The sequence below is a fragment of the Lithobates pipiens genome, unplaced genomic scaffold (genome assembly GCF_037356315.1).
Source record: "Lithobates pipiens isolate NorthernLeopardFrog02 unplaced genomic scaffold, aLitPip1_a1.2 Scaffold_25, whole genome shotgun sequence".
NCBI classification, from domain to species: domain Eukaryota; kingdom Metazoa; phylum Chordata; class Amphibia; order Anura; family Ranidae; genus Lithobates; species Lithobates pipiens.
Window position 1 is genome coordinate 125,771,816 of NW_027507787.1, and position 15,626 is coordinate 125,787,441.

At 40.6% G+C, this 15,626-nt stretch overlaps 2 protein-coding genes across 4 annotated transcripts in view; one reads left to right on the plus strand and one right to left on the minus strand.

The window, feature by feature from the left end:
* The window catches only part of RASSF4 (Ras association domain family member 4), an 855,531-nt gene that overhangs the window by 152,271 nt on the left and 687,634 nt on the right, over window positions 1-15,626 (plus strand). The window lies entirely within an intron of this gene.
* The window catches only part of LOC143930490 (C-X-C motif chemokine 9-like), a 58,670-nt gene continuing 54,844 nt past the window's right edge, over window positions 11,801-15,626 (minus strand). The window contains exons 3-4 of the mRNA XM_077454838.1: window positions 13,567-13,638; window positions 11,801-12,080 (exon numbers count right to left, since the gene is read on the minus strand). Coding sequence (XP_077310964.1) covers window positions 11,987-12,080; window positions 13,567-13,638 — 166 coding nt within the window. The 3' untranslated portion in view covers window positions 11,801-11,986. The remainder of the gene's footprint in view (window positions 12,081-13,566; window positions 13,639-15,626) is intronic.

The window sequence follows — 15,626 nt, forward strand, 5'->3', positions numbered from 1 at the left end:
AGCTTGGATTCTGGAGTCCTGCATGTAGGTGCATTGTGCTGACCAGAGTGTACTGCGGATGGAAAGGTAGTAACAGTAGCAGGGAGAATAGAGGCAAGAGAAATACAGGAAGAGGCCTGAGACATTGCTATAAGTAGTGGTACTGCAGGGGGATTTTTCAGTGGATTGCATACAGAGGAAGTGTGATTACTGGGGTAGGATACTAAGGTAACAGAGGAAGATCTAGAGCAGATCTGACCTATGATCTCTGACCAAGCTTGTAGGGGAGGGAGAACTAAAGGTAGTTTATACATTCTGATCAGTCAGGGTTTATCCCTAATAGGTCGACTAGTGTCAATATTAGAAGAGTCCTTTTAAACATGCACATTCCAACAGACAACGGGGGCTCTAGGGCCATTTTGGCCCTGGATACAGCTAAGGCCTTTGACACTTTGGAATGGGATTACCTATATAGAGTGCTTGAGAGATTTGGCTTTGGCCCCTCTTTTATTAGGTGGGTAAAAAATACTCTATACTGAACCATGTGCAAAAATAAAGATCAACAATGAATATTCCAGCCTCTTCCAGTTGGAGAGAGGAACGAGACAGGGTTGCCCCCTGTCCCCTTTACTATTTGCCCTTGAAATGGAACCACTAGCAATAAGGACTAGATCAATGCTAGGTATACAAGGATTTCGGAGGCAGACACATGAGGATAGGATAGCATTGTTTGCAGATGATGTCCTGTTTTTTCTTGGCGATGTACAAACTTCCCTAAAAGCAGTGATTCAAATGCTTAGGGAGTTCGGACGATCCTCTGGTCTGGTTGTCAACTGGGACAAATCCGCCTTGTTGCCGGTTGACCCACCTGGCAGCCAGACACCGGCTGATATCCCCAACCTAAAAGTAGTGTAAAAACTAAAATACCTTGGCGTCTGGATTGCTAGTGATATAAATTTATACCTCAATGATAATCTAGTCCCGCTACTACTTAAATTAAAGCAAAAAGGTGATATTTCCCATTGTCTGCAGCAGGACGCTGCAATTTAATAAAGATGATATGGTTACCCCAGATACTATATCTCTTTCATAACTTCCCAATTTGGATAGGCCAAAAATGGTTTAAAAGAATAGAATCTCTGTTCATTTGATTTGGAAAAAGGGCCAATCCAGGATCAGTTTACAAACTATGCAGCTGCTGATGAAAGAAGGGGGTATGGCGGTTCCACACCCATATTTCCTCGCATTTCAGCTCCAACATTTAGTGGGTTGTGGAGCTTTTAGAGGAGGGAACCCCAATAGTAGACTGATGATAATGGGGGCACATTACTGGAGGTCTTAAGGGCAGACTCATTTCTTTATAGATGCCCGACGATAAAACTGATTGCCAAGGTTTAGCAGACAACTAAAGCATTGCTGGGTAATAAAGGGATTTCAGAATACACCTCCTTGTATAACAATAGGAACCTGGCGGAATTAAGGAATATTGAGAGGCCCGTGAAATGGGTGAGGCAGGGCATTAATCGTCTAAGCCAATTATGAGGGCAGCGTTATGAACACATTCTTAGACTTAAAACAGGAATTTAATATATCTAATAATATATTTTACAAATATCTTCAAATTAGACATGCTATTCAGATGCACATTAGGTCGCAGGTAATTGAATGGACTCCTATCCCCATTCTTGTAAATATAATTAATTCAGATACATCTAAAGGTCTAATTTCTAAGATGTACACCAGATTGGAAGCTAGAACAGTAAATAGAGCAGGACTCTCTAGGAGCAGAGAGGGATGGGGAAAGAGATTTGGGGGTAATGGGATGAGATCTTGAAACGAGGAATGCTGGTCTAAATTTCCCCCTCACAGAAGGTATCTCGCCTGTTTTTAATACACGGGTGTATTATACTCCAAAAAGAATGTTTAGAATTGGGTGGAAACAAAACTACCTTTGCCCCAGGTGCAGGGAATCAGGGGATCTTCTCTGTATGGTGCGGGGAAAGGGGTAGAGCCTTGGAGGATACTATGAAGGTAGTCCTAAGATGCCTATTTCAGGCGAGAAAATTAATTACATAGAAATGGCAGGCACATAACCCCCCGACTGTGCAGAATTGGGTTGAGACTATTAACTCATTAATCAGGAGCGAGAGTGAGAGTATATTAGACAGGGTAATTACTGGAGGTTTGTGGGAATGTGGAGACCTTGGTTGGATAAGATGGGGTACCCTCTATAGGTGAGGGATTGGGAGCGCACAGAGATCCCTCCCCCTTCTTTTTCCCCTCTCTCTGTCGCTCCCAACCCCCCCACCTTGAAATGCCTAGCCAGTAATTTGGGTGGTGTTAGGGTTGGGGGGGGGGGGGGCTGTGAGCAGATATGGCAACAAGGGCACCATGTACTATAAGCTATTACATTGTATCGCATAATGCTATAAAATGTTCTTCTTTTTTTGTTTTCTTCTTCTTCTTTCCTTTTTCTTTTTTTTTTCTCTTTTTAAAAAAAAGAAAAATGCATTTTCCTTGTTACGTGTGTAACAATAACATTATAAATTAATAAAAATTATTTAAATTAAAAAAAGTTAGTTTATCTCTCCCTTGCTCTCATTACTCAAACAGCGTACAGAAGCAATCCAATCCAACACCACCTGTTCTGAATAGGCTGAATACTGCTGGAAAAAAAAACCTGCACAATGTTTCAACAACCATCCCACAAATCCAGCCTGAAGTATACTAAATGGAGGAGTGAAAATATCATGGCCCTGAGAGATAACCGGAAATAATAGATCAGAACAGACCTGAATCAAGGGTTGCACGTTTCTAAGGGAGAATCTGCCCTCAACAGCTAGAGCATGTGCTAAAGCATGTGCTGTCAGAATGCTTCCCAACAGCTCCTCCTCAGTGAGATCCTGCCAAAGTGAAAGACACAAATTTTGATCCCCTAACACAAACTGCACACGACAAAATAACCTTCACTCAGCATTTTGACAGAGGCAAAAAACTCAAGCAACTAGCTCTCAGTTCCCAAGTTTAGCAGATCTGGTCGTTGGTGGACGTCACGATTATGTCAGGAATCAACGACAAGGAGACCAGACAACTAGGAACGACAAGGAGATCCTACACCTAGGAACTGAGACCAAACAAAGTATATATCCTTAACCCTTTCATGACTAAGCCTATTTTTGGCATTTGGTGTTTACAAGTTAAAATCCATATTTTTTGCTAGAAAATTACTTGGAACCCCCAAACATTATATATATATTTTTTAGCAGAGACTCTAGAGAATAAAAACAGCGATTGTTGCAATATTTTATGTCACACGGTATGTGCGCAGCGGTGTTTTAAACGCAACTTTTTGGGAAAAGGGACACTTTCATGAATAACAAAACCGTAAAATTAGCCCAATTTTTTTGCATAATGTGAAAGATAATGTTACGCCGAGTAAATAGATACAAAACATGTCACACTTTATAATTGCACGCACTCGTGGATTGACGACAAAGTACGGTACCTAAAAATCTCAGTAGGCAACACTTTCAATTTTTTTTATGGTTACCAGGTTAGCGTTGCAGAGGAGGTCTAGTGCTGGAATTATTGCTCTCGCTCTGACGATCGCGGCGATACCTCACATGTGTGATTTGAACACCGTTTACATATGCGGGCGCGACTTTCGTATGCATTTTCTTTGCTTCGTGGGCTTGCGGGGACGGCGGGCGCTTTAAAAAAAAAATTATTTATTTTAAAATGAATAAATTTAAAAGAAAATAAAAAAAAAATTTGATCACTTTTATTGCTGTCACAAGGAATGTAAACATCCCTTGTGACAGTAATAGATGGTGACAGGTACTCTTTATGGAGGGATCGGGGGTCTAAAAGACCCCCGATCCCTCCTTTACACTTCAATGTATTCAGATCTCCGAAAACAGCGATTCTGAATACTGTATATATTTTTTTAAAACCAGCGCCATTGGCAGCCGAGTAAATGGGAAGTGACGTCATGACGTCACTTCCGTGTTTACTATTAGGATACTGGAATGAAGCCGATTACGGCTTCATTCCAGTTCCCCCCCAGCAGCCGGAAGCATCGGAGCTTGAATCGGTGCTCCCGATTGAGCGGGAGCACCGGTAACAGCGGCGGGAGGGGGCTCCCCCGGCATAACAGCCGAGCGGCTTTTAGCCGCTTTGGTTGTTATGGCTGGATAGCCAATCGCCCGCTGTAAAAAACGGGCATCATCCCGGTATAACCCCCCAGAAGCCGAGTACGCAGATCTGCGTACGCTTGGCGCAAAGGGGTTAAAGTGATATTTACTTACAGTGAAACACAGCAAACAATGAACACGGCAAACAATAAACATGAACAAACCCAACCCCACTGACAAAATCGCTAACCAACAAAACAAAATACTAATTACAACTATATACAAGGTACAGATAGGCAGGCAGGGATACAATGAATGGGACCACGACTGGGTACTGAGTAAAGGAAGGCAGGAGCAAGACAGAGGGGTGCAGCCTGGCTCAGGCTAAGCATCAAGAACACCAGGCAGCAAGGAAGGGATCAGAATTGTGATGCGTCGGGGGGAAGGGAGGAGCAGCCTTAAGTAGACCACATGCAGCTGAACACTAATGTCACTAATACTACAGCCATCTGGCTCCTTGGAGACACCTGCTGGTGGACACTGGAGCTGCAACAAACAGCCCAGAACAGCACAGTGCCACCAGCAGGTAAACTCAATCCTAACAGGTTTGAGTTTGTTGTTACAAACAACATTTGTTGCTTGTAATTTTTCTATGTTTATCTTATTCTTTTTTTGACTATTGTGTACATTTTGCTACTTCATTTCAGACAGTATCCTACTGATGATGTGGTGGAATTCCGCAAAACATGTAGAGGAGTATATGTCCTGTGAGGACCCACCACTATGGCTCTTGTCTGGAGCAGACTAGGGATTAGTGACACTCATGTACTGACAGTTTGTATTTTAATATTGTTTTTGTATTAACAAATATTGCTCCTATTTGTATTTGTATAGCCTGCTTTTATTCATATGTCTAAATAAAAAGCTTTATTTTATGTGTATCGTGTCCAATTGGTACATAGATAGTCCATTCCTTTTGGGGACTAGTAGGGGACTGGTCTCCATCACCCACTTTCTAGTATCACCTGGATGATGGTACCTCTACTCTACATATGCAATCAACTTCAGTTGAGGCTGTCTTTTACTTTTCTTTTGGAGCTTTACTAGACTGGAGGAATCCTTAAGCAATAGACTACTCATAATTAATATTTCAGTTTATAATAGATGCTGGTTAAACCCTAGAACTGTCTGTTTCTTGGAGACTCAGTAGATAGGAGTATTGTTCTTAAAGTGGTGTTAAATCCAAAACCAAGAATGTGATATATTGCAGTTTACCAATCATCAGATGGGATGGCTGCATTCGTTTTATTTTTTAGGCTTTTCCCCTGGGGACCTTTTGGACAGCAGCATTGTCAGTCAGGGGGTTCTTTAGCTGTACTGGGAGCTCAGTCTGCTCTCCTCCAATGAAACTTGTGCTGACACACCCCACCCCCCCCCCCCCATTTGCACAGTCATTCACTGGGAAGACCAGTTTTCTGCTGTTTCACCACCATCACCTCACTATGCAGTTGCGAGAGTGTGCGATCACTTATAAAAAAAAAGGAGGGGGGTACTTATAATGTTTGTTTTTTTGTTTGTTTTCCTATCTATACACAAATGGTTTACCTTTCATTTTTATTTTTAACAGTATGGGTTGTTTTACAAGGTGAGGGATTACATGTACTTTAAGATGTGATCCACTTTACCTGATATATTTATTTATTTAATAATTTGTTATGATGTCATACAGAGGTAATTCTCTAAATATTCATAACAGGAGGAGTGGAAACTTTCAAAGGTGGGCGAGATCCTTTTTACTACAAAGCAGGCAAGTTTTTTTTAAGGTTACATTTTTTTTTACAATTTTAAGTATTGGTGACACTCTACTTGAAACATGAAACGTGTTAAATGCATATTTTGATAACCTGCAGCCCATTTTAATACATGGTAATACTTCAGTTTCATTTGTTGAGTTTATAGCTTTATGGCAGTTAGTGCATTTTCCTTTTCTTTCCAGGTGAAAAAAAGTAATAACACACATACTGTTATTAGTTCTATTAGTTTAAATGCACTTAATAAAATAAAGAAAATGTCATCATACAGTGCCTTGAAAAAGTATTCATACCCCTTGAAATTATCCACATTTTGTCATGTTACAACCAAAAATGTAAATATATTTTATTGGGATTTTATGTGATAGACCAGGGATGTACAATTACCTCCAGCTGTTGCAAAACTACAAGTCCCATCATGCCTCTGCTTCTGGGTGTCATGCTTGTGGCTGTCAGAGTCTTGCTATGCCTCATGGGGGTTGTAGTTCTGCAACAGCTGGAGGTCCACTAATTGCATATCCCTGTGATAGACCAACACAAAGTGGCACATATATATGAAGTGGAAGGAAAAAGATAAATTGTTTTAAAATTTTTTTGCAAATAAATATCTGAAAAGTGTGGCGTGCATTTGTATTCAGCCCCTCTGAGTCAATACTTTGTAGAACCATTTTTCGCTGCATTTACAGCTGCAATTTTTTTGGTGTATGTCTCTACCAACTTTGCACATCTAGAGTGAAATTTTTGCCCATTCTTCTTTGCAAAATGGCTAAAGCTGTGTCCGAGTGGAGGGAGAGCGTCTGTGAACAACAATTTCAAAGTCTTGCCACAGATTCTCAATTAGATTTAGGTCAGAATTTTGACTGGGCCATTCTTACACATGAATAATTAGAAAAATTGCTCCCAGGGGCCTAAAAGGAGCTAGAAAAAATGCTTTATTGCGTACAGATACAGTATATGACAAAAAACACACAAATTAATAACTACATAAACTCTGGTATGCATGGTATCCAAACAGGAGATATCAATGTTACAAATGCAAATAGCAAAAAAGAGTTTCTTAACACTAAATGCTATTGCTCAGAGAAGAGCTCCAACACGTTTTGATTGTATATTGTTCTGATCTTCCTCAGGGGGGTGAAGACATCCAATATCACAAAACATATCAAGGTTATAGCCTTCTAAATGAAGATCACAGCTGACACTGATTGGAATTCTTTCAACAGTATATACAGGCATACCCCACTTTTAAGTACACAATGGGGTTTATTTACTAAAGCTGAAAAGTGCAAAATCAGGCTCTCTTCTGCACAGAAACCGATGAGCTTCCAGGTTTTATTACAAAAGCTTAATTGAACAAGCTGGGGTTAGAAGCTCATTGGATTCTATGCAGAAGTGAGCCTGATTTTTGCACTTTTCAGCTTTAGTAAATAAACCCCGCTGTGTACTTAAAAGTGGGGTATGCCTGTATATGTATGTATATTTCCCACTATATAAAGGGAAAATAAAAAAAAACACATACCAGATCGTCAGTCATTATGTGGTTCTTTTCTTTTCCCTTTTTACTTGATAGTGGGATATATACATACATACATACATACATACATACATACTGTTGAAAGAATTCCCAACTGTATCAGCTGTGATTTGAATGTTATTTACCATCTATTATTTACCATCTAAGTCCACTTATGGGTAAGCCATAAACATAGGATACATAGATACATTTATTATTATTTTGATTTTTCAATTGAATACACAACTATCTCCATTCAACCATGCTGTCTGTGTTGCAGGTATGTCTGTGCTCCCTTTCCCTTTGTCTCACATTTAGTCTGTGTGACTTTCCATGGGATAGTGTGGGCCCATTCCATACTCCTTGGACAGGTTACCACCTGAAAACTATCGCGCCTATATGTTTTTAATCGACTCTGGTCATGCACGATATTTCAATTTGAAGGTATGAAAAAAAACTGTCCATATATGTACATTTTTTCATTTAGAATGCCATAACTTTGATATGTTTTGTGATATTAACCACTTCAATACCCGGCCATAGTCATATGACGGCCACAGATGGGATCTCCCATCCTGGGTGGACGTCATATGATGGCCTCTGTATTTCGCTGCTCCTGTGGGCCCCCGGGGGCCCGCAGCGCGGCGATCGTGGATGAGCTGTGTCCCTCGGACACAGCCCATCCCCGATCTGTGTGGTTTCCATCCCCATCGACCCACCCCCCCCCAATTACATGTGACTGGTCGTGTCCAATCGCAGCCGGTTACATGTACTGTGCCGTTATAGGGCTCGTGCACGCGCCCAGGGCGCATGCAGAGCGCCGATCGGGGATGCGGCTTGTCACCCTGACACAGCCCAAGCCCGATCGCAGTAAAGAGCCAATGAAATTGAATGTAAACAAACCGCAGTAATGAGATGTTACCGGGTTCTCCTCCTCGCACTGATTGTGTGTGAGGAGGAGATTGCGGTAACATCTCGTTACCGCTCAGTGTACACACCAATCACACTGATTACCCCCCCAATAAAGAGGACCTGTCATCACCCATCAAAGTACCTGTCATCACCCATCACAGCCCATCTGAGTACCCGAGTACCTGTCCCAGCCCATCTGAGTACCCGAGTACCTGTCAGCCCATCTGAGTATCTGATTACCTGTCCCAGCCCACCTGAGTACCTGTCCCAGCCCATCTGAGTATCCGAATACCTGTCACCAGCCCGTCAGAGTACCCGAGTACCTATTTGCAGCCCATGCCTCATAGAATACACATTGGGGTGTTTGCTTTCCAAAATGGGGTCATTTTGTGGGTAATTCTATTGTCCTGGTGCTCCAGGACCTTCAAAAGTGTGATAGGTAGGAACGAAATGAGATATGTAATTTATGCTCCTAGAACTCCTGAAGGTACCACTTCCATGTTGGACCTCTGTATGTGGCCAGGCTGTGTAAAAGTCTCACACATGTGGTATCGCAATACTCAGGAGTAGCAGAATGTGTTTTGGGGTGTAATTTTTGCTATATACATGCTATGCGTTAGAAATATCTTATAAATGGACAACTTTGTGTAAAAAAAAAAAAATAATAAGATTTTGATTTTCTTTCCACGTATTCCGAAGACTTGTGGAAAAAAATTAACTGTTCAAAAGACTCATTATGCGTCATAGAATATACGTTGGGGTATTTGCTTTCCAAAATGGGGTCACTTTGTGGGTAATTCTACTGTCCTGGTGCTCCAGGGCCTTCACAAATATAATAGGTCGTTAGGAAATTAGAGGTGTTATTTATGCTCCTAGAACCCCTTACGGTGCTCCCTGCATTTTGGACTTCTCTGTGTGGCCAGCCTGTGTAAATGTCCCACACAAGTGGTATCGCCATACTCAGGAAGAGTTGCAGAATGTATTTTTGAGTGTAATTGGAAGTATGCATATGCTATGTATGAGATAACTTGTTATTATGACAATTTTGTAAAAGCAAAAAACAAAAAAAAATTCTTCTTTTTCCCAAGAATTGTGGGAAAAAAATTACAACTTCAAAAAAACTCACCATGCCTCTTACTAATTACCTTGGACTGTCTACTTTTCAAAAAGGGGTCATTTGGGGGGTATTTGTACTTTCCTGACATTTCAGAGCCTCAAGAAATGAGAGGCCGTCAGTGCATCAGGTGTGATCAGATGTGATCAATTTTCAATGATTTGCACCATAGCTTGTAGACTCTATAACTTTCAAAGAGACTAAATAATATCCACTAATTTGGTTTATTTTTACCTAAGAGATGTCGTTGTATAAATTTTGGCCCAAATGTATGAACAAAAATGACTTATTTGCTAAATTTTATCATAGAAACTAAAAAAAAGTGTTTTTTTTTCAAAATTTTCGCTCTTTTTTTTTTTTTTCACTTATGCCACACAAAAAAAAAAAAAACCCAGTGGTGATTAAATACCACCAAAAGAAAGCTCTATTTGTATGAAAAAAATGATAAAAATTTTGCTTGGGTACAGTGTTGCATGACTGAGTAACTGGCATTCAAAGTGTGAGAGCGCTGAAAGCTAAAAATTGGTCTGGTAAAGAAGCTGTATAAATGCCCTGTATTGAAGTGGTTAAATGTCTTTATCCCCCTGAGGAAGATCAAAACAATATACGATCAAAATGCATTGAGGCTCTTCTCTGAGCAATAACATTTAGTGTTATGAAACTTTTTTGCTATTTGTATTTGCGACATTGACATCTCATGTCTGGATACTTTGCATACCGGAGCTCATGTAGTTTTTAATTTGTGTTTTTTTCATATATCTGTACGCAATAAAGAGCATTTTTATATATATATATATATATATATATATATATATATATATATTCTATTGAGTCCAATTTTTTTCTAGCTGCTTATAGGCTCTTGGGAGCAATTTTTCAAATTAATCATATTTTGGGCTAGCAGCACTTTCTCTCCACCCAGGTGGGTGTGTTTCACTTGATTCTAACTGTGCTTTGATCTAAATCCTTCCATTGTATCTCTGACTGTATGTTTAGGGTCATTGTCCTGCTGGAAGGTGAACTTCCGCCCCAATCTCAAGTCTTTTGCAGACTCCAACAGGTTTTCTTCTAAAGCCCCGTACACACGAGCGGACTTATGTCCGACAGACTTCCGAAGGAGTTCTGCCGGAGTTCTGCCGGAGTTCCGACAGAGTTCTGACGGACTTTTCGATTGAGCGGACTTGGCCACACACAATCACATCAAACTCCGACGGATTCGAACGTGATGACGTACGACTGGACTCGAATAAGGAAGTTCATAGCCAGTAGCCAATAGCTGCCCTAGCGTCGGTTTTAGTCCGTCGGAATAGCATACACACGAGCGAATTTTTCGGTAGGAACTGGGTCCGGCATGTTCCATTTTCTAAAGTCTGTCAGACTTTTGTGAATCAAAAGTCCGTTGCAGCCCACACACGATCGAAAAGTCTGATGGAATCATTCCGTCAGACTTTGGATGTCGAAAAAAGTCCGCTCGTGTGTACGGGGCTTTAGACTACCCTGTATTTGGCTCCATCCATCTTCCCATCAACTCTGACCAGATTCCCTGTCCCTGCTGAAGAAAAGCATCCCCACAACATGATGCTGCCACCTCCATGTGTCTCGGTGGGGATGGTGTCTTTAGGCTAATGTGCAGTGTTAGTTTTATGCCACACATGGCGTTTTTGCTTTTAGGCCAAAAAGTTCAATTTTGGTCTCATCTGACCAGAGCACCTTCTTACACATGTTTGCTGTGTCTACCAGTTGGCTTCTCATGAACTGCAAACAGGACTTCTTTTGGCTTTGTTCAACAATGACTTTCTTCTTGCCCCTCTTCCTTAAAGGCCGAAATTGTGGAGTGCACGACTAATAGTTGTCCTGTGGACAGATGCTCCCACCTGAGCTGTGGATCTCTGCAGCTCCTCCAGAGTTGCCATGGACCTCTTGGCTGCTTCTCTGATTAATGCTCTCCTTGCCCGTCCTGTCAGTTTAAGAGGACTGCCATGTCTTGGTAGGTTTGCAGTTGTGCCATACTCTTTCCATTTTAGGGTGATGGCTTGAACAGTGCTCTCTGAGATGTTCAAAGTTTGGGATTTTTTTTTTATTACCTAAGCCTGCTTTAACCTTCTCCACAACTTTACCCATGACCTTTCTGGAGTGTTCCTTGGCCTTCATGATGCGATTTGTTCACTAAGGTTCTCTAACAAACCTATGAGGGCTTCACAGAACAGCTGTATTTATACTGAGATTAAATTAAATACAGGTAGACTCTTTAGATTTACTAATTAGGTGACTTCTGAAGGCAATTGGTTCCACTAGATTTCAGTTAGAGGTAAAGAGGGCTGTATACAAATGCACACCACACTTTTCAGATATTTATTTCACACTTCACAATTATGTGCCACTTTGTGTTGGTCTCTAACATAAAATCTCAATAAAATATATTTACGTTTTTGGTTGTAACATGACAACATGTGGCAAATTTCAAAGGGTATGAATACGTTTTCAAGGCACTATATGTGTGGGTACTTTGTATATGCTGTAGTCTTTATTTCTTTGCTTTCTTCTTTTTTCTGTTGCCCTTCTTTAGTTTTCTCGTTACACACTTCTTCACCTTTTTTGTGGTTTCTGTGCCTTCACCCCTGAAACAGACACAGTCCACATTATTATTCCTTATTTACAGCATGTTCCTAAAGAAAACTGGTTATGAACCAGGACACCTCATAGTGATCGTGTGATGACAAAATAATTTGCAGAGGTTATATTCAGTATTAAAACTATTTATGATTGCAGATATACAGGTAGCTGACATTCAGACCTCATGCACACAGGACATTTTGCCAGTCCTCCTTTCTTCCTGGCAACAGCGTTTTGGCAGAAAAAAGCCTGATGCTGGTAATAATTTATTCTGATCATTAAAATGAATTAATGTACAAGCGCTAAAAGCGCCTCACATTAAGAAGCGTCAAGTGTTTTTTCTGCCAAAACTCTGATGCTCCTGGATGCACTGGCAGTGGGTTTTTTTCTGCTTCCAAACTGTAAAAGTCTATGTGTGCATGGACACATAAGCTAAAATGCAGGGGCATTTAGAGGCAGGAAAAAAAATTGCTAGACACCTAGGAACAGCTGAAAAACATCCATTGTGCATGAGGCCTTGGGCAAATATTGACATATCCTGGGGGGGGGGGGGGCATTCACATGTGTGCATGGTAGCAATGCACACTTAACATTTTGTGTTGTAATGTGCATTACCACAATACATGATAACATACTTGCTCTTTGTGTGGTGCATTGCAGTGTCATTTGTTGTGAATGGCACCCCCAATGCATTATTCTGTGGTGCTTAATTCTCTGCATTGCACAACAATGCAAATACTGTGTTTTGTGGTATACTGCATTTTGAACTCAAGATATGTGCGGTTTTTCACCTGTTGTAATGTATTGGCAGGCTAATTTTAATGAACAGGCTGCTTTAAAGCTGAACTCAAGTGATAATCTAATTAGTATGCTTACATTGAGTCATCTTGGTCCAATGTAAGTATGCATATGTAATAACTGAGAGGCTTCTGGTGGAGCGGAGAGATGGCGATGTCACAAGCCGGTGATGTTAGTATGCAAAATATATCATTGCTGGAGCCCAGCTTCAATGCAGTGCACTTTAACGCATGTTAGGGCACTGAAACAGATTGCTTTGGTGTAATTGCTACCTAAAAGTTAAAGTGGAAGTTCTGCCTAAAGCTAAAATCTAAAAATCTATTTGCATCCACAATCTAAGACTAACCTATCTAGCCCCGTAAAGCAAATACCGCTCTACCATTTGTGAAGCCGCTCCGGTCCCTACTTCAATGGCGGAAGCTCTGCGCAGGAGACAATCGACACCATTACGTCGTCCACTCACGCCACGCTTGTGCGCCCGTGGGTGCGTGTGGTGATTGGTGTCACAATGTGTCCCCAGGCATCCCCGATCTCTGTAGATATCCTTATCTCTTTTACACCCTTAGGTGTGTGAATATTTCTGTATCGTTGCATCTGCATGTTTTTTTCATTTGTGCTGAAGTGATAATGGCTTTTGGTAAAATCATCAATACTTTCCTTTAATTGTTAACTTTTATTTTAAGTAATACTCACCAGCAAGAAATGATGACCTTCCCATCTTTATGATTAGGGTCTATACATTTGCAGGTGGAATTCACTGTTACTCTGAAAAATATTTAGAAAAACTTTATATAATAATTTCCTGTGAACTCTAGAAACATTTTTAGAGATTCTCACTCATTTATCAATGTATTAGTTCACCTTTTAAATTAACAAGGTTGAAGTTTGAAAGTGGTTGCATTAATTAGTGTCAGGGTATAGTGTATGAACATATAGGGCTAAATTAGAGAAGATGAGCAAATAAATATCGGGAAAGCGTGGTGTGCATTTGTATTCAGTCACATTTACTCTAAAACGCCTAACTAAAATCTAGTGGAACCAATTGCCTTCAGAAGTCACCTAATTGGTAAATAGAGTCCACCTGTGTTTAATTTAATCGCAGTATAAATACAGCTGTTCTGTGAAGCCCTTTTGCCCTGTACACAGGGTCGGAAATTCCGATGAAATAAAGTCTGATCGGATTATGTTGTTGGAAAATCCGATCGTGTGTGGGCTCTATCAGACTTTTTCTGTCTGATTTTTCTGACGCACAAAGTTTGAGAGCAGGATCTAAAATTTTCCAACAACAAAATCCAATCGCATAAATTCTGATCGTGTGTAGACAATTCAGACAGACAAAGTGCCACGCATGCTCAGAATAAACTAAAAGACGAAAGCTTTTGGCTGCTGGCCTGTTTATAGTCCCGACGTATGAGTTTGACATCACCTCGTTCAGAACGATCTGATTTTCGGACAATTTTGTGCGACCGTGTGTATGCAACACAAGTTTCTGACAAAATCCGTCAGAAAAAATCAAACGGAATTTGTGGTCGGAATAGCCGACTGTGTGTACAAGGTATTAGAGGTTTATTAGAGAACCTTAGTGAACAAACAGCATCATGAAGGCCAAGGAACACACCAGATAGGTCATGGATAAAGTTGTGGAGAAGTTTAAAACTGGGCCTAGGTTATAAAAAAAAATATCCCAAGGTTTGAACATCCCATGAAGCATTGTTCAATCCATCATCTGAAAATGGAAAGAGTATGGCACAACTGCAAACCTACCAACACATGACCGCCCACCTAAACTGACAGGCCAGACGAGGAGTGGGAGAATTTGTCCACAGGACAACCATTAGTCGTACACTCCACAAATCTGGCCTTTATGGAAGAGTGGCAAGTAGAAAGCCATTGCTGATAGAAAGCCATAAGAAGTCCATTTGCAGTTTGCGAGAAGCCATGTTGGGGACACAGGAAACGTGAAAAAAGGTGCTCTGGTCAGATGAGACCAAAATTTTACTTTTTGGCTCAAAAGCAAAATGCTATGTGTAGCTGAAAACTGCACATCACTCTGAAAAGACCATCCCAACCGTGAAACATGGTGGTGGCAGCATCCTGTTGTGGGGATGCTTTTTTTTTTAGCAGGGGCAGGAAAGCTGGTCAGAATTGATGGGAAGATGGATGGAGCCAAACACAGGCCAATCTTAGAAGAAAACCTGTTAGTCTGCAAAAGACTTTAGATTCACCTTCCAGCAGGAAAATTACCCTAAACATACAGCCAAAGCTACAGTGGAATGTTTTAGATCAAAGCATATTCATGCGCTAGAATGGCCCAGTCAAAGTCCGTCCTAAATCCAATTGAGAATGTGCGGCAAGACTTGACAATTGCTGTTCACAGATGCTCTCCATCCAATCTGACAGAGCTTAAACAATTTTGTGACGAAGAATGGGCAAAAATGTCACTAGATGTGCAAAGCTGGTAGAGACATACCCAAAAAGACTTGCAGCTGTAATTGTAGCAAAAGGTGGTTAAACAAAGTATTGACTCAGGGGGTTGAATACAAATGCACGCCACACATTTCACATATTTATTTGTAAAAAAAATTGAAAACCATTTATCATTTTCCTTCCACTTCACAATTATGTGCCACTTTGTATTGGTCTATCACATAAATTCCCAATAAAATGCATTCACATTTTTAATATATAGAACAAAAAATGATATAGAAAGTTAGGAGTTCAATGCTCCATTGTTTAGTCAATTTTGCACGTAA